General features: G+C 41.9%; 1 protein-coding gene across 6 annotated transcripts in view; it reads right to left on the reverse strand.

Moving 5' to 3' along the window:
• Positions 1-22,013, reverse strand: part of prdm5 (PR domain containing 5) — a 350,538-nt gene extending 328,525 nt beyond the window's left edge. For all 6 annotated transcript variants that reach the window (XM_041197058.1, XM_041196880.1, XM_041196967.1 and 3 more), the window contains exons 1-2: positions 21,833-22,013; positions 9,302-9,385 (exon numbers count right to left, since the gene is read on the reverse strand). In XM_041197058.1, the coding sequence (XP_041052992.1) occupies positions 9,302-9,385; positions 21,833-21,925 (177 nt within the window). In that variant the 5' untranslated portion in view covers positions 21,926-22,013. The remainder of the gene's footprint in view (positions 1-9,301; positions 9,386-21,832) is intronic.

Here is a 22,013-nt window from a genome sequence, read left to right on the forward strand (position 1 = left end):
CAACCCTATTTTTCCTCGTCCTCTCTATACTTCCATACTGCCCTTCTTTAAGCCATTTGTCCTGAGTAAATATATTGCACTTGTTTTTGACTTGTAGCTGTACAGATGATATAGCCTTTCTCCCTTTTACCGAGTGTCCTTTTTTCACAGCTTCCTGCAAACCTTTCAAGGTGTACTGACTTAGTTGATAAAGAGTACAGGGGCTGAATTCTTTCAAGGTCCACCAGCTGACAAGTTGACAGAACAGCTGCAAGGAACATGCATAAGACAGCATTTTTATAGTAACAGATAAGATTTTTTTAAATCATAATTTCAACTACAGTTTAAAACGTTGGTTGCACTGTATTTTTAAAGGTCCCATCTTCTACAACAGAATCATGGAATACAAAGGCTAAAATGGAATACAAAAAAAAAACTATTTCTTTTAAAATATTTATCCAACTGCTTTTAAAAATAATTCTCCAATAGCATCAATTGCTGCGAGTTTGCTCTAAATAAATTATTCTGCTCTCTAATCTTGTTAGTTGTCAAATAAAAATATAGCATGACTAATCTGTTAAATATACTTTATATATCCTACTTAGCTTTCTATTGCCCTGTGGTATGTTCCTTCTCAATTGCCTCTTCGCCACTGAAAGCAAGTTCAGTTCTGTCAATGTCACTTCAAAAAAGCCCTACGTACTGGATTTATCCTCACCATCCTTCTCTAAATCCTCTCCAATTTATCAACATCCCTTTTCATACATTTCTAGGTGAGAGGAAATATTAATGATTGAAAATGTATTTCCTTTGATGTGTTTATTAAGTGTGGGATTGATGGCATTTTTGGAAAATGAAAGATTGCATTGGCCCAATGGACAAAGTGAAATTGCAAAGGCTGAAGTCAATGGGAATCAGAGGAAGAAGAAGATGGCCATGATTGCTGGGGGGCCAATCATCTCAGCCTCAGGACATTGCTGCAAGAGTTCCTCTGGGTAGCATCCTAGATCTAACATCTTCATCTTCAGCTGCTTAATCAATGACTCTCCATCAGGTCAGAAGTGCGGATATTTGCTGATGATTGTACAGTGCTCAACTCTATTCATAATTCCGCAGATGCAGAAGCAGTCCATGCTTGCATTCAATAAGACCAGGCTTAAATTGATATATGGTGCAAATACCCCTTGCCATATAAAGTCAGGCAACAAGAGAGTCCAAACAATTCCCCTTGACATTCAATGGCATTACCATTTTCTGCCATCAATATTCTAGGGTAACCATTAACCAGAAACTTATTTGTACCAGCCATATAACTACTGTAGACATTAGAGCAGATCAGAGGGTGGGTATTCTGTGGTGAGTGACTCACCCCCTGACTCCCTAAATGCTGTATCAAAATATGATAGAATACTCTCCATTTGCCTGGATGAATGCAGTTCCAACAACACTCAAGAAGCTGGACACAATCCAGACAAAGTAGCCTCCTTGTTTGGGACCCAATCCACCACATTAAACATTCGCTCCCTTCACCACTGTCGCAAACTAGCTGCAGTGCCTACCATTTACAAACTGCAGTGCAGCAATTTGCAAGGCTTCTTCAACAGCAGCTCCCAAACCTGCAAATTCTACCACCTAGTAGGATAAGGGCAACCTATGCATGGGAACATACCATAACCAAGATATACACCATTCTGACTTGGAAATATATCACTGTTCCTTCACAGTCACTGGGTCAAATTCCTAGAACTCCCTATCATTATACAAGTACCTTTACCACACAGACTGCAGCAGTTCAAGAAGGTGTCTCACTACCACTTTGTCAAAAGCAATATGGGATGGGCAATAAATGCTGGTCTTGCCAGTGGCATTCATATCCTGTGAATGAATATTTTTTTTAAAATTCCCAACCAATGGGAAAAGAGTTGCAGCAGGCCACATAGCTTAGTATTACTATAATCTGCATCACAATAAATTTTCACAGTAATTTGCAGTCACTACTTTTATATCAACTGCGTTAAGGTAAATCACAAAGAGCAGTTCCATTCTTAAATAAAGCAGCCGAGAATTCCCAAGTAGCTCAATAGTTAAATGTAACATGTGACGCAATAAAGAAGCATACAGTCTAGAACTGATCCCTACCCTATTCTTAGCTGGTTAATTTCAGCTGCAGCAATAATGACAGCACTTTAATTGGTTTCAGCATTCATCACTAGAGACAGGGAGGTAAACGGTACCCGAGCAGAAGTTTCCACCTTCAGGAGGAACAGAAAGAGAGGAAACTGAGTGGGTGGAGCAGACAGCAATAAGAATCAAAAGTCAATTGATCCATACTGCCTTGGTGATGAACAAATTGTTCTAATTTTACATTAGAAATTGTGGCTCGGGATTTGTTTTTACAATTTTAAAAGTCAATTTGGACATTGACCAGGAATTTCCAACTCCCCAGTAGTGCAACACTAATAATTTTGTTTAAACAAAATGAAGGAAGATGCTTTACAACTTTGCTGCACCCAGTTACCACATATCAACTGCTGAATATGCACCATATGCTCCCTATCGTGCAGAAAAAACTGAACATTTGCTCAAGGATACAAAACGATTCGAGTTGTGGGGCAATGATATGATTGCAAAGGAAAAAAAAAAAACACATGGCTTGCATTTCTTTAAATCAGCTCTTTCACATACTCTACTCAAACTCAGAGATTTGTTGAGTGAAGCCAGGATAGGGTCAGTCAACCAATCCCAGAATAATAGGCAAAGTTCTATTATTTTAAAATTCCAAACCAGCAAAATGATACCACTATTTTCTATAATTTTATCCAAAGTTTATTATGAGTACAGCTGGAAAAAGCTTGTGGATTTGGGCCATATTTTAGTTTTAATATCTTAAACAAGACTGGTAGACACATCTTTCTTATAATTTTGTAATTTACTGCACAGTTTAATTTTCCTAACTCTTGCCATCCCTGTATTTTATTCTCTATATATTAGATTGTGAGTTGCTGTGTGCCTCATATACTAGCAAACTACTGGACTGAGCTTAACAAACCTCTGGACTGCTCCAAGGATGTATGGTTGATCATCTCCTTTCCGTCATCCACATGCTGCCCCTTGGTGATTTGATCTGAAGCCACGTAATCTTTTGCACAAATGCCAATGTCCCCCAAATCTACCTCCCCACCACTGCTCTCAATCTCCCACTACTTTAAGTGCTATCCAACAGTGCTCCTTCATTCTTAGTGCCATAACTTCTTCCAGCTACACATTAAAAAGACAGAGGCAATCATCTTCAGCCCATGCCACTGATGTCACCACCCCACAACATGAGCGATTCTCCAGCTTATCCATACAATTAGCAATCCCAGTATTCTGCTGGATGTGCAGCCAAGCTTCCAACTACATATCTTGAACATAAAGACTGAATATTTCCAGCACTGTAATATTGTAACACTGTGCAAGTGCCTCTGATTTCTCATTCATACCATTGTCACCTCAGACTCAATTCCTCCAATGTTCAGCCTCCCATGCTCCATAAGCTTTATCATACTCAAAACTCTCCTGCCCATTTCCTATTCTATATCAAGCATAATCTTTTAGCTCTCTGATTAGGACGGCACTCAGTCCCCAACAACTCAAAATTAAAATTCTTACCTTCTAGTTTAAAATCGATCTATTGTTTCTTTCTCTGTAACTTCCTCAAGTTCTGCAAGCCCTTGTCCATTCCTCTGACTGCTTATGTTTTCCCCCTCCCTTCATCCAAACGTTGGCAGCCATTGCCAACTAGAGATAATGTGCCGAATTGCACTCCAACCACCCTCTACACATGAACAAGATTAGGGCCAAAATCTTTGGGTCAGCATGTGGGGGCAGGCTCCGCATGCCAACACGTTAAATGATGCGCAGTGACTTCAGGCAAGCGTCCCAACAGTACCGTGTGTCACTCCGATCTTCAGTTCGGCAGATACGCACCAGAGTCAGCTGCACGCCCGCCGAAATGTCAAAGGCCTATTAAGGCCATTAAGTACTTAATTAAACCGATTGTCTGGGTGGCCCATCCAACCTTAAGGTTGGCGGGCAGGCGAACAGCCCAGGCGGCCTTCACATTTTCAATGGAATCTCATCCATGGGCGGGATGAAGTTTCATGAAGGGTTTATAACTTTAATAAATATTTTTAATAAAATTCATAGGCATGTCCCAGCTCATGTGACACTATTACATGAGGGGACATGTCCGAATAATTTTTAAAAATCTTTTTTCAGTTTTCTACAATCAAATTAATCTCCCTGAGGCAGCCCTGTGCCTCAGAGAGCTTTCTGTGCTCTTTTGCGCGCATGCGCGAAACAGCGCAGGCCCAGACTCTCTCTCCTCCCCCCACCCGCACAGGAGGTACTAAGCGCTTCTGGGTGCACACCACGCTAGGCGGGCATTAATTGGCCCACCCACGTAAAATGGCAGCACGCCCACCCGTGCCCACTCCCACTCCTGTCCAGCCTGCACGACAGGGAGAAAATTCTCCCCCAGGTCATTCAGCATCTCAAACCTTTCCTTCACTTTTTATAACCTACATAAAATCCTCTACTTTCTCTAAGTTTTTGTTCACCCTGTAATCTCTTCCCTGGCTCAGTGTTCATTATTATCCCTACTACTTATTTTTCTTTCTCTGCTCTTCATCCATCATCCAATTAGAAAAACAGGCAAGCAAGTCACAGACTGCATTGTTCCGATATTCCTATCACAAACTTAAGTACAATAGGACCAACTGTCACTGTATAATTATTTAATGCTGCTCTAGCACATATACACAACATTAATTATATATGACTGCATTTTACCAGTCCTTTGGGGAAAGACTGGGAGTTGGGAGTGGTGTGCCCATCATCTTCTCACAACCATACTATTTTCCAGCAGAAGGAAAAAGGGCAGACTGCCCAGGGCCCAATTGAGCACTTAAGAGCCAATTAAGGGCCTATTGCTGCCTCCACTGGCATTTCACCAGCTCTCGAGGGGCCTTCCACTACAAAGGGAGAGCACCAGGTAAACCCTGGTGGCCTCCCAGCAGGCTCCAGATTATGTGATGCCCTCCTTTGTGAGCACTCTTTGGCAACGACACCACCTACTCTCACTGACCCCAACTACACCCCCCCCACCAAGGCCTTGATAACTGACCCCAATGACCCCATACCTCATTGACCCAACCTGAGCTGTACCCCTTATCGATGCACCCTCAACCTGCGCATGCAGCCCCAGTAGTGACCAACATTAGCAGTGGCACTTAAGCTCTTGAATTGCGGTCCTCTGATTGGACCGGCAGCTCTTGGGGACGAGCCACTGTCCTCAATAGAGACAACAGCCCCGGTGGCAGCCATTTTGAAAAAATGCAGCCCCGGCTCCCACTGAATGGTGAAGCGCTGTCACTCCCTGACACTGCCAGCTCCCCCAACCCCACCATGCACCCGCAATCCACACCTCTTGGCCCCAGTGGTGGGACACGCACTGCATACACAAAATCCAAGCCATTGTTTTGCAGCACTGATTTGTGTTTGCAATGATTGAAATTAATCTGGAGCTGTGCTTAAAAGAATATTATGCTAGGTTGGGTTGGGATCACCTTTTAAAAAATTTCCTCATCTTATCCAATGTTTCTCCACTGTCATTCAACAAAGTGGGACTGCCATTGCCTGGTTCTATTCCTATCTCATCATAGCCAAAATATCTTACGCAATGGCTTCTCTTCCAGTTCCTGCACTCTCTTCCAGCTCTGTTATTCTCCCAAGGATCTATCCTTGGTCCCCTCCCATTTCTCATCTACAGCCTATTCCTCAGCAAAAATCTAACAGCACAGATAGTTTTTACACTGTCATGAAGAGATATTAGTGTATGTAATGTTATTGGAAATTATTTTAAATTGGACTTGTAGCAGGGTCCATGTCTGTGAATGTGCGTGTGTTAATTGGATTAAAGCCAGCTAGTCTAGGTGCATTGCTGTATAGTAGTTTTGGGATGTAAACAGTAAGGTAGAGGGTACATTTGCATTTTGTTGAATAAACCATTCAAAGACTGGGGGATGAAATCTTGCACTTAGCTAGGAGACACCAAGCATTATCTTTATATTATTAATAAAACTGGTACTATGAAAGGGATTTTATTGTTAGAAGAGGTGGAGTTCAAAGAGCCTGATAATACAATGAGAATTTACATTCAAAGTGAAGGCTAGGTGTATACAGAAGAGTTTTCTGTGCGGAAGAGAGGCATGGAAGATCTAAGCCTGTAAGCCTACCACTGTGTCTGCGAAGGAACAAATTGGGAGGAACCTCATTTTGAATTGGTAAGTAAAATGTGCTTTACCTGGTGTCTGTTTAAGTCTATGGGTTATTGTTGCCTTGGGGAAGATTGCCTGGGAGTGATTAATTTGGGGATTTGTTTAATAGTTATTATGGCAGTAATTTGTAGACATGCATATGTGTTTAATACCTCTGGAGGCTTGATGATTTCACTTCTGAATTGAGAGCTGCATCTCAAATATACCAATTGAAAATATAGGTTATGACAATTGCTTAAAGTTTCCCTCTGGGGTTTTAAATAACTCAGCCTTTACCAACTGCTGTGTCATAACAACGCTGACAACATCCAGCTCTAACTCAACAACACCCAGCTCTAACTCAACAACACCCAGCTCTAACTCAACAACACCATGCTCAATTTCCCCACTGCTGCTAGACTGCCAGGCTGCTTGTCCAACATCCAGTATTGGACGAGCAGAAATTTCCTTCAAATAATTATTGGGAAAACTGGAACAATTGTCTTTTGTCTCCACTCCAAACTTCGTTCCCTAGCTACTGACTCCATCTTCACCATGGCAACAGTCTGTTTACAACCTTGATATCAAATTTGACCCCGCGACGAGCTTCTGAACATAGTTCCACAGCATCACTAAGGCCGCACATTTCCACCTCTGCAACATCACCCAACTTCACTCCTGTCTCAACACATCTGCTGCTGAAACCCTCAACTATGAGTTTGTTACCTCAAGGCATTCCTGGCTGATCTTTATATTCTACCCATCATAAATTTGAGGTCATCCAAAACTCTGCTGCCTTTGTCTTTACTCACACAAGGTCCTGTTCCCCTACCACCCCTGTGATCATTGACCTACATTGGCTCCTGGTCAGGCAATGACTAAATTTTAAAATACTCAATCGCATTTTCAAATCCCTCTATGGCCTCATCCCTCACTAGCTCTGTAACTTCTTCCAGCCTCACAGCCCTGTGAGATACCTGTCCTCTTGTGTACACCCGATTTTAATTGCTCAACCATTGGAAGCTGTGTTTACAACTGCCTTGGCCTCAGGTCCGGAATTCCCTACCTGAACCTTTGACTCTTTCCCTCACTTTCTTCCTTTAAGACACTCTCAACACCAACCTTTTTGGCCACGTTTTTGGTCATTTGCCCTAATATCTCCTTGTGGTTTTGTAGCTAATTATTTTAATAACACTTCTGTGAGGTGCCTTGGGACATTTTATTACACTAAAAAGGTGCTATATAAAAATAAGTTGTTGTTGTCCATGGATCCAACTGATTTGTGTTCCCTATAAAATGAAAGCAGTTGCCATATCTCCACTGAAAAATATAGATAAATGTGTAATCCCACAATGTTACTTTTTTTTCCATTCATTCTTGGGATATAGGCATTACTAGCAAAGCCAGCATTTATTGCCCATCCTTAATTGCCCTCAAGAAGATGGTTTAGAGGCACAGGGCTGTTAGGCAGGAAACGTCAAGATTTTGACCCAGTGATGGTGACGCAGCAGCAGCAATATATCCCAGTCAGGATGGCGTGTGACTTGGGTCGGGGGCCGGGGGGGTGGGGGGGGGGGGGTGCTGGGTGGGTCTTCCCATGTGTCTACTTCCCTAGGTCATAAAGGTCACAAGTTTGGGAGATGCTGTCAAAGGAGCCTTAGCAAGTTGCTGCAGTGATTTCTATTGTAAGGAAAGTTCAGCAAAAAGATGCTTGTGCAAGTAAGAATGAGGAAAATGGCTTTTAAATATAAGATGGCTAGTATGTTGCATCAAAGTATCTTGCATAATTCAGAAATACACTAGCAACTTAGTATTTATCTAGATTCAGCCACGAGTAAAAACTGAAGCAGAGTATAACATTTGCATTGTCATCTAATAGCAAACACAAGCATTCACTTTCAATGACTTCTATGCAAAGTCTGGTCAAACTCCTCAGAAACACACAACAACTGCAGGAAAGAGTTAGTTTTGTGATGAAGCAATCCAACTCAAAACCTGACTGAAGATAAAACTAAACACACATTCATGTGAAACAGAGAATCTCTAGCAATCCTCACTCAGTTAGGATAATAGCCTCAGAGTAAGCTATATAGGCAATCTCCAGGTGGTTTGGTTTTTGGTTCAATTTTAAATAAAGAATACCCCATCAGGTAACAATGTGGACGGTTGTAAAATGTGACATGAAAATTATTGATATAACATTTGATAATGTCCTTCACAATTCTTTGCTACACATCATCCCCTCAAATTGCCCTTGCCTTAAAACATTTCTGTTTTTTAATAAAGCAGTAACCCAAGAGGAGGCCGGCCTCCTCTTTAATATCCATCAAAATTACTTCCTGCAAGGATAAAACAGATACATTCAGAAAAATGACAAACTTGTTGAGAAAGTAGAGGCAATCAAAAGGTCTTTACCACACTGAAATGACTGAATGGTAGACTGCACAGATCTAATTTATTTAAAACATTCTCATTTTACTCTACTTCAATTTATTTAATATAGAACAATCTGGTGTTCACAGAAGAGTTTTATTTCCATTGCATGTGCAACTCATATCATGATTAGAAATGTTTCTTTCCCCATCCCCCTCATCCTGAAAGGTGCTCTAAGGCAAATCTTTCTACATTGTGCTCTATTCCTTATTTCCCCAAGACCACCTAAGATGATAGACAGAGTTCACCACAGGGAACCAAATAATCAGCAAACACACAATCCCATTAGAAAAGCACTCAATCCCAGGTGGACCATGTTACCACTTTCCGCAATCATTTCAATGAGGTTTGCAAGTGGGGACATACAGATTACATGTCTGATATGTCATCACACAGGATCAATGAAACAGATGTGTTGTTTAATGTTTCCCACGTGCGATTATATGTTATGTCCCACACTGGAGGGAAATGGAATATGCAATAAAGGAAAAACCCTCCAGTTGGGAAGGGAGCAATATATATTCAAGTCTTATGGACACTCTCTTGTTGGTTTATGACATCTGGTTCAGCACAGTCATATGAGCTGTTACCTCCCACATTAGCCTGGGATCCATGCTTTCATCCAGTTCATTGGGCATTCTCTTCTCTCCAGCAAAAGGCCCGAACTTCTCTCCCTGCCAATAAGAGAAAAGTTAGTAAAAGATTGCACATCCAAAATGGAGGAAAATCAAATATTCACTAACCTGTATTTGATTCGATTCCCAATTTGCAAAACAGATACTCAGATTACAACATAATATTGTTATAATTATCTTTGACAAGCAACTATAAATCGCAGCCTCTGCAGTCCATCAGTTCTTTTTGACAAATGGAAGCCATGATGTTTTTATGACAGAATACGCCATTTCTACTGAAGAGAACAGCAAAACCATCCAAAAGTCAATCTGAAGATTTGCTAGAATCTCCAACATCTAGAATGTTGTTACAGTTCTTGAGAAATTCCTATTTTACTATTTCTGGCTATGTCTGCAGAAACCTTCCAGCAAAAATAAAGTACTTCACTGAAAAACCTATTAGGCATTTTTAAGTGGTGTTTCTGTCCAGTATGAGGAGCTGTTCTGATTTATACATGTCGCAGTTACAAAGGACACCAGGCAATAATAACAAAATACTGAAGAGAGGGAACACCTGTTGCAATAAATTATTGAAGATGAGGCAGGGTCTACATAGGGGAAAATCCCTTCAGTGAAGTAACACTTTTGGGTCCAGTGTTCAATTTAAAAGAAGATTACATTCACATTTAAATTTTATAATGTTAAAACAGGTGATGAGTGTCAAACTGAATTTAAAGTTCAATGTGGCACCATTTGGCTGTTTGAGAACCTGAATTCTGCCCATTCAAGTTCAGAAGCCTCTACCCCTTTTTTGTAAAATGCTTAATCCCATTTTCAGTGTTCACGACGATGGCACATGAAGGTGAACACAAAACACTGTGGATTGTGGAAATCCAAAATAAAACAAAAAAACACTGGAAAAGCTCACCAGGACTGGCAGCATCTGTGTAGAGAAAAACAGATCTAATGTTTCAAGTCCAACATTATTTGACTCTCCACAGATGCTGCCAAACATGCTGAATTTTTCCAGCACTCTGTTTTATCATAGCACATAAAAGACTTGATTTGATAAGTAGCTAAAATATTTCACTTTCTGCAGTCTTATTACTTCTTTTGCTTGGCCCAGGAAAAAGTATGAGCCTGCCTAAGGATAGCGAAATGCAAACATTTGGCATACTGATAGGGCAAAAAATTCTTTAAATGTAATGATCTTCAACTTTTATAATAGGGACATTTTTAATCATCCCTTTGTTCAACAATCAACCAAAAGAAATTCCTTATCTGGAATCAAACAATGCTGCCTTTTTTAAAATCAATACAGTAAACTGAACGTCTCAATAATTCTCTGCCCTCACAGGTCACTGCAGATATGGGGCGAAACTTTAAAATAATAGTCCCAGCCAAAACGACAGGTTCTGTAGCACGTCCAATGGGATCTGCAGTGGACTTTACAGTAGTTCTTTAACTGAACCACAGCATTAGCATCCTATTTCCGGGTTTCCCAACCAGAGTGGGCTGGGTTATTTGCCGATTCTGTCAAAGGAAATATTGCTAATTAAAAAGGAACCCAGCATGGATCAGAATGCCTGAACTGGACATTGATTCTTGAAGCTGCAGCAACAACAGGAATAGAAAGGAGGCCCACCCCCACTCCACACCTCAGGTCTCTCACTCTTACCTGGAGGGCTTACTATGTCATCTGAGGAACTGCAGTGAGCTGATCTTTCCCAAGGATGGGAGGAAGAGGTCTGTTCCATACATGCTGCTTGGTTTGGAGGAGGCCAAAGAGGTTAGCAGCAGAAGTGTGGCCCCTCTAGCCTGAAGACAGTGCATGAAGAGGATCAAGAAACTTTGTTCTGGCACTCACCTTTCCTGCGCTCCTCTCAGGTGCCAAATTCCACACTCTGACTTCCTCAACAAACTTGTTAGGACCAGCATATCTTGCAGTTCCACTCATTCCTCTCCTCCCAGGCACCTCCACACATCCCCACCTGGTCAGCCATTACTCATTGCCCTCTCAGATCCATGCCTCAGTTACCCTCCACAAATGTTGTTCATCCCTCCTCTCCACACAAGCCACTTCTAATACTCAAAACTCTGCTTTCTCTCTTTGCAAAAGAGAACACAGCACATCAGGAAGAGGCAAAGATCGAGGGGAACGAGGAGCAAATGGAGGTGTGACCCTCCAGTGACAGGCATCTTGTCAGTCACTGGCAAGATGTCTCAAATGCACCATTAGAAGGACAATCTTGTCTCAGGAAGATGAGGATGTCAGCAGCAACCTGCCATGAAAGCCTAAGCCTGATGAGACACTGTGTTCATACATCAAGAGAGCTGATCCTCTGTCTGTAGAGCCTACGTTGAGAGTGTCACCTCCATGGAACAGGATCTCTCTGCCTAGTGTAGCGTCATGTGGCTAAGAAGGAGGCATCTGTGCTGCTCCTGGTGTTGATTCTCTTGTTCTTCATTAGAGCTACAAGTTAGAGCTGCATAAGCTGCTCCCAGGACATAACGAAGGCTGGCAGCAGGCAAATGTAGCTCAATGTGAGTGAAGTGCAAGACAGATGAACTGACTTTCAAGGAGTTTGGAGTCATTTGTCAAGTAGTGAAAGCACTCTTCCAAAAGAAGTGCTGCAAGTATCAGCCTCTCAGCTAGGCAGAGCTAGAACTCTACAGTTTCACTGGCTTCTCAGTCTGCCAATTGCATTGAAGAAGCACACCCTGCTGTGAACTCACTTGTTTGGCTCTTCTTGAGCCATCAGCAACTTGCCCATGTGCACTGTGACTGTTAAAGCCAGAGTGCTTGGTTAAGACAGCAGTTAATTATCTATTTCCAAATTATACTTACTTAGCCGAAAGCCCCAAAGAAATTCTCTGCTCGTCTGCAAATCTACCCAGGTAAAACCTGGAAGTGGGCATGATGACAGAGACCCTGACCCAAAGTCATTTTGGAGGATTTAACTTCTTGCACGCACCCAAGCCTGCCTCCCCATGGCAGTTAAGATTCCGTTCATGAATTAATTGGATATTTGGCTCAAATATTGCAGAAGAAATGGATTCCACACATGGTGGCTAGACAACCATAGAAAGCACAAATAAAATACACATGAACATATTTTAAAATATATTTTTAAAATATCTATGATTTTCTTCAACCCACAGAAAAAAAAATCCAAGGGCAGGATTTTACAGCCCCTCCCACCAGCGGGATCCTCCGGTCCTGTCAAAAGTCAATGGGCTTTTGGCTGGGCCACTAAATCTCCTGCAGCAGGTGAGGCGAACTTTTAATATGTTACATGCAATACACATGTGCAAAGCAAAAAAAAAAGGAAATTTTCAAAACAAAACCAACATCCACATAAAAATGGGGAAAGGAAAATATTGATTTTTCTTATAAATAATCCCAGAGCAGCATACCTGCATTAGCTTCAAATGTTTGAAGGCCAATGCAAGAAGGCACAAAGAACAAGGATATTACATACATGTAGTTTCTTTATGTTATAGCACTATTTCACCACATAACAACATAACTAATACCCAATGCAAATTGGAGTATTCTGATAACAATTTAGGTATCTGCCCCTTTCAGAACGTACCTTTGGAAGATGAATGAAGTTTTGAAAAACAGGTAATTGCAAAATAACCTTATAACTCATGATATTACATTTTTAAAATGGACACTCAAAATAACTACAAATTAGTTATAAAAAGGTATGCCCAATTAATAGAATCTATTACTTTATTAACTGTACTATACTTTGCATAGCTATAACCACAACATGTCAAATGGAAAGTACTTGACTGCATTCAGGCTTCTGGAGGAGACAACAGCTAAAGTCAGGTCCTTTGTTATGAGAAAACCAAACAGCAAGCCAAACTGCAGCACTTCCATGTACTGAGTCATGTTGGCTGTAGCCTGGGAGAAGCTTGTTCGCTCATCCTTTGGAAGAATTGCTGTGGTCAATGGGAGAAACTAAAGAAAATCAGTGTTTTTAATAAGTAGGAGGGAATTTTTTTTTAAACTAATGAATCTGACCCCTGGCCTTAACTTGGTCTGACTGCCTTTGGGGTGAGATGCTAAACTGAACCCCTCCCTGCTGTCACAAGTGAACATAAAAGATTCCAAAGCATGAATTTGAAGAACAGCAGAGTTCATCTCAGTGCACTGTACAATATTTATTCCTCAACCAAAACCATTGAAAAAGGTTATTTGTCTTTAGTACATCATTTCGTTCCTCAGTATTGCAGGAATTATGATTTTTTCTCCCTTGAAAAGTATTCCTTCTGCAACATGGAAGCTCCTCACGAAAGTTCCATTACTCTTGAACAGCCGAAGGGGCTCTGCTCTGATGTGTGGGCCAGCCAGTTTGCACAATCTGCTGCAGTTTTCTCATGATGGCGTCAATCTTGGTCACTTCCCTGATCTCATCCAGTTTGGTTACAGCCGCAGCTAAGTTCTTTGTCAGCATGTGAACCTGTGCTTCCATTTCTTTATCTTTTTCCTCTGTAACGGGTAGGTATACAAATGACAGAGTGTCTGCGTAGTAAATGCTTTGTTCTGTATCAGCTGTATTTAAATGTTTTAATAGCAGTTTTGTTCCTTTTACATTTAGATGTCTATTTGTTCTCTCTCAGGGCTGTTTCTGTTTAACTGCATCTAACTGCTTGACTACGTGCGGTTTATCATCTTCTGTCATCTGGTTAATCTGGCATTTTGTTGTCTCTGCCATTCTGCAGATATTTATTGTTTTCTCCAGCGGGAGATCGGCTTCTCTCAAAAGCCATTGTTTCAAAGTGTCATTTGCGATCCGCAAATTATTCTATCTTGGAGGAGTGATTTTTAAAGCTCTCCAAATTCACACGATTTAGCTCGTTTTCTCAGTTCAGTTCCATCCTCACTAATGTTGTTACTGCCTTGCATACACGTTAAAAAAAAACAGTATCTTTCATGCGTGATGTTTTCTTTAGAGCTGCAATAGGATTTGAATTTTTCCAATTCTTTCAAGTTGTTTTGTTTCTCACCACTTTCAAACATGAATGTGTTTTCGACTTCTAGGGCTGCTTCACCTGCTACGTGAAGAAAGATGGAAGAGTGTACCCGAGGGTCTTTTTTTAATCACTGCCCGTCGCTGTGAGGTGCAGCTCGAATGGCTGCCAGAACCTCCTCCAGTTTTCGGCAAGATTTCCCTCCAAGCTGAGCTCTGTCGGTGGTTTCAGAACCTCCATTGTTGCATTTAGTTTACTTCTGACACTATGTCTTCTTTTTTCAATAATGTACACAGGCAGTCAACATTGTAGCTAAGCTCACTTTATTGATAGCACATTTCCGTAACATGAACTCATACCTGCAGCAACTGAATCCTATCAACAAGACAGGCTCCAACATGTGCTATCTGACCTTCAACTCCCAGGTCAGGTGATGCCATATCTGGTACTGAGTACGGTATAGTATCTAATACCAGAGTCTGGGAAAATTGTCCTACAGTCAGCTTCGCGGCAAAGATGTCTGGGAAGCATGTCCTGCAGTCAGTTCTTGTTGAAAATAACAAGAGTGACATCACAAGACAGCGCGAGAGCGCAGCGAAGAGATCAGAACCAACGTGAGTGCGGGGAAACTTCAAAAAGCGACGTCAACACAAAGGTGAGAGCTGATTGGTGAGTAGTGGGTAAGTGTTTTTCTCCAGTTTAAAACAGATTAAGCTCAAAGTACATAAATAAGTTAAAAACAGTAAAAAAAAAGTTAAATTAAGGTTTTTTTTCAACTAAAGGCATGGCAAGGCAGCTCAGTCCCACGTTATGTACAGTCTGCAACATGTGGGAAGTCCTAGACACTCCTTAAGCTCTGACCAACCACGTGTGAAGGAAGTGTCACCAGCTGGATTTCGGAGTTTGAGCAGCAGCTGGAGGCACTGAGGTGCATCCACGAGGCTGAGAGTTTCATGGATAGCATGTTTTTAGACGTGGTCACCCCCACAGCTTATAGAAGTGCAGACAGAGAGGGAATGGGTGACCATCAGTCAGAAGAAAGGTGTCAGGCAGGTAGTCAGGAAATCCCCAAGGTGCATCTCGCTTAAGAACTGCTTTTCTGTGTTGAAAAACAGTGAGAGTGATGGTTCCTTTGGGGTGTGCAGACATGCTCATGGCACTGTGAGTGGCTCAGCTGCACCGGTGGTAGGAGACTCGATAGTAAGGGGAACAGACAGGCGCTTCTGCGGCCATAGACGTGACTCCAGGATGGAATGTTGCCTCCCTGGCACCAGGGTCAAGAATGTCACTGAACGGCTACAGGATATTCTAAAGGGAAAGAGCAAACAGGCAGATCATGGTACATATTGGTACCATCAACAGAGATAGAAAGAGGGTTGAGGTTCTGCAAGCAGAATTTAGGGAGCTAGGAAACAGATTAAAAATCAAGACCTCAAAAGGTAATAATCTCTGGATTACTTCCAATGCCACACATTAGTGGGTATAGAAATAGGAGGTTAGTCCAGATTAATGCATTGCTGGAGAGATGGTGCAGGATTTCTGGGAGATTGGGATCGGTTCTGGGGCGGTGCATCCTGTACAAGGTGGACAAGGCTGCACACCTGAAATGGAACGGGACCAACACCCTTGCGGGGAGGTTTGCTAGTGCTGGTAGGGAGGGTTTAAACTAACTTGGCAGGGGGATGGGATCCAGAGAGGAGGTTCAACGGGGGAGATGCACAGCCAAAATTAGAAGAAAGAGCAAGTGAGCCTCAAAGGCATAGAAATTATAGGCCAGTTAAGGCACAAGGGAGTTTGGCAAGGTTGGATAGTATTTATTTTAATGCAAGGAGTCTGACGAATAAGACAGGTGAGTTGAGGGCACAAATTAACACATGGAAGTATGTTGTCATCGCTGTCAAGAGACATGGTTGAGAGAGGGGCAAGATTGGCAGCTCAATATACCAGGATATAGGGTCCTCAGACGAGACAGGGAAGGAGGTAAAAGCAGAGAGGGTATCGCAATATTGATCAAGGAATTAATTACAGCAGTAAAGAGGGGTTACATCTTAGAAGACTTCTCAAATGAAGCCATATGGGTAGGACTTAAAAACAAAAAAGGAGCAATCACAATTGCTGGGAGTGTACTATAGGCCCCCAAACAGTCAGAGAGAAATAGGAGAGCAGATGTGTAGGCAAATTTCAGAGAAGTGTAAAAATATTAGGGTAGTAATAGTGGAGGATTTCAACTTCCCCAACATTAACTGGGTTAGTCATAATGTGATAGGTTAAGAGGGAGTGGAATTCTTAAAATGCATCCAGGAGAGCTTTTTAAGCCAGTATATAGAAGGTCCTACAAGAGAGGGGGCAGTCCTGGAACTTAATTTTAGGGAATGAAACTGGACAAGCGGTAGAGGTATCAGTGGGGGAGCATTTTGCAAATAGTGATCATAATGCCATTAGAGTCAAGGTTGTTGTGGAAAAGGACAAGGATGGACCAGAAGTCAGAGTTCTAAATTGGGGGAAGGCCGATTTTAATAAGATTAATTATTATGATTTGACCAGAGTGGACTGGGTGCAGCTACTTTTAGGTAAATCTGCATCAGAGCAGTGAGACTCATTCAAGAAGGAAACAGGGAGAGTACAGAGCCAACATATTCCAGTAAAGACAAAGAGCAGGACCAACAAATCCAGGGAATGCTGGATGCCGAGAGATATACACAATTGGATAAAGGGAAAAAAGAGAGGCTTATGGCAAATACAGAGGCCTCAAAACAGAGGATGCCCTAGAGGAGTATAGAATGTGTAGGGGGGAAACTTTAAAAAGAAATTAGGAGAACAAAAAAGGTGCATGAGAAAACATTGGCAGGTAAAATAAATGAAAATCCAAAATTATTTTACAAATACATTAAGAGTAAAAGGATAACCACAATCAACTGTTATCATGCCAGTACAGATGAGGCTGCTGTCTCTCAAGGCTAGACACAGCAGCATTTGCAGGGTCATCTCAGGAACTATCACAGGTAGGTACAGAGCAATTGAATCCCAAATTGCTTCTCACATTTGCACCTCTGACTGAGGTCTAACTTAGAAGTGACAAGTAATACACAAGCAGCAAAGGGGAAACACCTTTATTAGCATCTAAGCACCATAGGGAAATATATTAACATCACTGACTCAAGATACAAAGTCAGGGAATGAACTGTTTGCACAGCATTTGAGCTTTGTGTCTCTTTCTGATAATGTAGAATAAATAGAAACACAAGGGATTATAGCCAGTATAGTTAAGTGAGCGCAAAGGATAGCAATGCAAAAGCACACTTTCTCTGCAGCACGGGATCCTTAAAGGCACTTAGCTGAATGTCTCGGATGAGTAACTGGCACACCATTATCTTGGCTGGGCTGGGGTTTCTACAGACAATTTTTCAGTCAGTATCTACATCTACCTTTAGCCCTCATCATGAAATTTCCTCCACCTCCATGGTTAAGCTTCTTGGTAGAGCAAAATTATGTAGCTGAGTCTTGGAGGCCCTGGTGCAATTGTATCATGTATCTTGATACATGAAGTACTGCTTCAAGGTAGGATCATAGAATTTTAAAACACAAGATGATGATTCAGTCCAACATGTATGCACTGGCTCCAACTTTAAGCTTTTTCTCAATCCCATTGAAGAACTGGGACATGGTGATGTTATCTGGGGGCTTGGACATACCCAGGGTGATGCATATGGATTTCAGCTCCATGACGGACTGGCTGGTTTTATCTGGTTGCTTCTGCACTGAATTCAACCCCCTTACCATTTGTCGATATACCCAACCAAATTTTTATTTTTCAATACTTACGCAGCTTCTATCACTGTTTCTGACACAATACTCAAGGCCTTTAAAACCTGGTGTAAAAAAATTCTCCTAATCTCTCCCTCCATTATTTTAATTGGATTTCGTGCCATCTAGTTGATAACTCATTGATCAATAGAAATAGTTTGCTCCTCATTGTTAAGAAAACCCCTCAAAATTTTGATTACCTTTATCTGAGCTCCTCTTAACCTTCTATGTTCCAATAGAAATAAAAACAGTTTTTCTCATCCCTCTTCATACCTAAAACCTCTTTCATTCCAGGTATGATTCTGGTTGCTGTCCAGGCCTTGTTGCTGAGCTTTGTTTCTGCAATGTGACTGCTATGAACACTGTCACCCACATGCTGGATGTTGATCAGGGCTAAAGCAGCCCTGCTTTAACCAGGGCTAAAGCAGCAGCCTTGATCTCCAAGGAACCATCCTTCCAATACCTCTTTGCCTTCAATTAAGCCTTGCATATACAATGATCTTAAAATAAAAGCATCATAGCATGAAATGCTGCCTGGAAACTGGACACTTGACCTGCATAGTAAAATATTAATGTTTAGTGACCAGTTACATCAAGGTGAAAACAGAATTACCTGGAAAAACTCAGCAGGTCTGGCAGCATCGGCGGAGAAGAAAAGAGTTGACGTTTCGAGTCCTCATGACCCTTCGACAGAACTTGAGTTTGAGTCCAAGAAAGAGTTGAAATATAAGCTGGTTTAAGGTGTGTGTGTGGGGGGCGGAGGGATAGAGAGACAGAGAGGTGGAGGGGGGGGTGTTGTTGTAGGGACAAATAAGCAGTGATAGAAGCAGATCATCAAAAGATGTCCACGACAATAGTACAATAGAACACATAGGTGTTAAAATTAAAGTTGGTGATATTTAATATCACCAACTTTAACTTTAACACCTATGTGTTCTATTGTACTATTGTCGTTGACATCTTTTGATGATCTGCTTCTATCACTGCTTATTTGTCCCTACAACCACACCACCCCCCCCCCCCCCACCTCTCTGTCTCTCTATCCCTCCGCCCCCCACACACACACCTTAAACCAGCTTATATTTCAACTCTTTCTTGGACTCAAACTCAAGTTCTGTCGAAGGGTCATGAGGACTCGAAACGTCAACTCTTTTCTTCTCCGCCGATGCTGCCAGACATGCTGAGTTTTTCCAGGTAATTCTGTTTTTGTTTTGAATTTCCAGCATCCGCAGTTTTTTTGTTTTTACATCAAGGTGAAGCAGAAACTCCTTTTATCCATATAAGCCGTTACACTGTGCCTTTGGGGTCTGAATGGCCAATTGGCTACCATTAGCAACTCTGTACCTTGGGAAATTCAGTAGTGTCATAAAATTGGGCAGCCCTACCATGCTTCCATTACTGTTCAGTGAGAAGAGATGGAACAGTTGGCCCTGCAGAACAATGCAACAAAGACCTGTTCTGTGCACAGGAAATAGGCAGGTGCTGGAAATATCTTCTGTGGCAGCCTGAAAGGAGCAGAGGCCACATTGGTGGTAATTAGCTGTAGATCTCTTTGAAGCAATTTGCTACAGAGTCGGGTGTTTTCCTCACATTCCCCCTCATTAACAGCAAAACAAATTATCTGGTCATTTCTCTCAACCGCACTCTGCAAACTGGCCACAATGTTTTGCCTAAAAAACAAGTGAGAACACTTCAAAAGTTTATTTGACCATGAACCACTCTCAGCTGCCCTGAAGATGTAAAAGCCACTACACAAATGCACATTTGTTCTTCCATTAAATCTAGTGAGAGAGAAATAAACCAAAAGCAATTCTCATAGCTTCCAATTGAATTGTATTAAGAAAGAATAGTACGGAGTTGAGAACTTGGCTGCCTTCCAATGCCCATTAAATAGGCAAGACTGGCAAACGACAAAAGAGGTGCAAGAATTCAAGAAATTTGCAGGCTTGCCCCTAACAGTTTAGATACAATGGCTTAAAATTGAAACAACTTATATTTATAAAGTGTATTTAATGTATTAAAAAGACCCAAGGCACTTGACACGAGCATTATAAAACCAAGCATGACACCAAGCCACATGGGGAGTTATCAGGTCAAATGGCCAACAGCTTGGTCAAAGAGATAGGTTTTAAGAAGTGTCTCAAAAGGAGGAAAATGATGTAGAGAGGAAGAGAGATGTAGGGTGGGTATGCCAGAGCTTACAGCCCAGTCAACTGAAGGGCAACCACCAATGCTGCAGTGATTGAAATCAGGGATGCTCAAGAGACAGAATTAGAGGAGCGCAGATATCTTAAAGTGTTGTGGGGCCAGAGGAGATTACAGGGATAAAGAGGGGTGTACACATGGAGGGACTTGAAAACAAGGATGAGCATTTTAAAATCAAAATATTGCACGACAATATAGGTCAGTGAGCACAGGGGTGATAGGGAAACAAGGCTCAGTGACAGTTAGGGCAGAGATATGGAAGACAAAGTTTAGAGGTAGAATGTGGGAGACCAGCCAGGCATGTGTTGGACTAGTCAAGCCTAGAGATAACAAAGGCATGAATGAGGGTTTCAGCCAATGGGTGAGAGAGGGGTGGAGTCAGGCACAGTTATAGGAGATGGAAATAGAGAGTCTTGGTGATGGCACAATTGAGGCATAAGCACATCTTGGGGTTGAATGTAACATCAAGGTTGCAAACAGACTCATTTAATCCAAAACTGTTGTCAGGCAGATGGAAACAGTCAGTAGCTAGAGAATGGAGTTTGGAGCAGGGACCAGAAGCAATGCATTAGTTTTCCCAATACTTAACTGAGAATTAAATGTAATTAAGCTTTCACATGGAACCATCGGCAAGCAACCAGATCAGAAAACTTGCATGAGGCATTAAGAGAATGAAGGGTACTGGCTCTCAAACTCTCAGTTTCTTAACCCCCACACACAATTTTGACCAGCTAAAGCACTTTTACTTGCAAGAATTTCCAGGTTCAATGAGACCAGAAGGTCTTGAGGTGACAGGAGTTACCTGATCCCAGCAAGCTAACATAAATCTACAGCAGCAGAGCTGAAACGAGCTTGTTTGATCCCCGGCCATTTATTGAATGAGTTGAACTGTCTCACACAGGTAAGTGAATAAGAGGCATCTGATCCAAAAAGTTTCAGCAAAGGGTGCAGTGAGTTGACTAATATCCAACAGTAGTTTGATCTTTCAACATCTGAAATTTCAGTTCATTATAATGAACTATTTCAAAATAAAATTATAAAGGAAAGTGCTGGAAATCTGAAATAAAAACATAAAATGTTGGAAACAGAGGGGAGCCCAGTCAGCATCAGTAACGTGGAAAGACAGGGCTGGGACATTTCAAGACTGTACCCGTTACCAGACATCTGACAATATCCATATGTTTGGGGTGGGGGGTATTTTTTAACAGTTCAGTAACAGAATTTAAACTTTCGAGCAGAAAAGCGTTTGTGGCAGAAGTGGATGTGGACAGAGTTTTGTGTGTGTGCGCGAGAGATCCCCAGCAGGCTGAGCTTTGTGGGAGTGAGAGCCCTGAGCTCAATACGTGGCACTCAGGCGAGCAGTTCGAAACAGCAACCAGCCAGTCCGTGTCCAATAAAAGTTATCAAATCTTCCAAAAAGGAAAGGCAGACGGAAATCTTGACAAGGGGCATTATTTCCTTTTTCGTGCTACGGAAGGCAAAACTTTTAAAAAAAGAAAGACAAAAACGAACCTTTTTTACTCGTCTGGCAGTGTAGAGCCCGATACCTTCTTGCACTTTGGATGGCTTCAAGGAGAATCGATCGGGTACATACATACCAAGCATTTTCCCGGGCGGCCCGAGGCCGCTCACCAAGCGCGATGCTCTCAGTCCAGGGGTGGCCTCTGAGAAGTTGCTCTCCTCCCCGCCTCGG

The sequence above is a fragment of the Carcharodon carcharias genome, chromosome 1, assembly GCF_017639515.1.
Source record: "Carcharodon carcharias isolate sCarCar2 chromosome 1, sCarCar2.pri, whole genome shotgun sequence".
NCBI lineage: Eukaryota > Metazoa > Chordata > Chondrichthyes > Lamniformes > Lamnidae > Carcharodon > Carcharodon carcharias.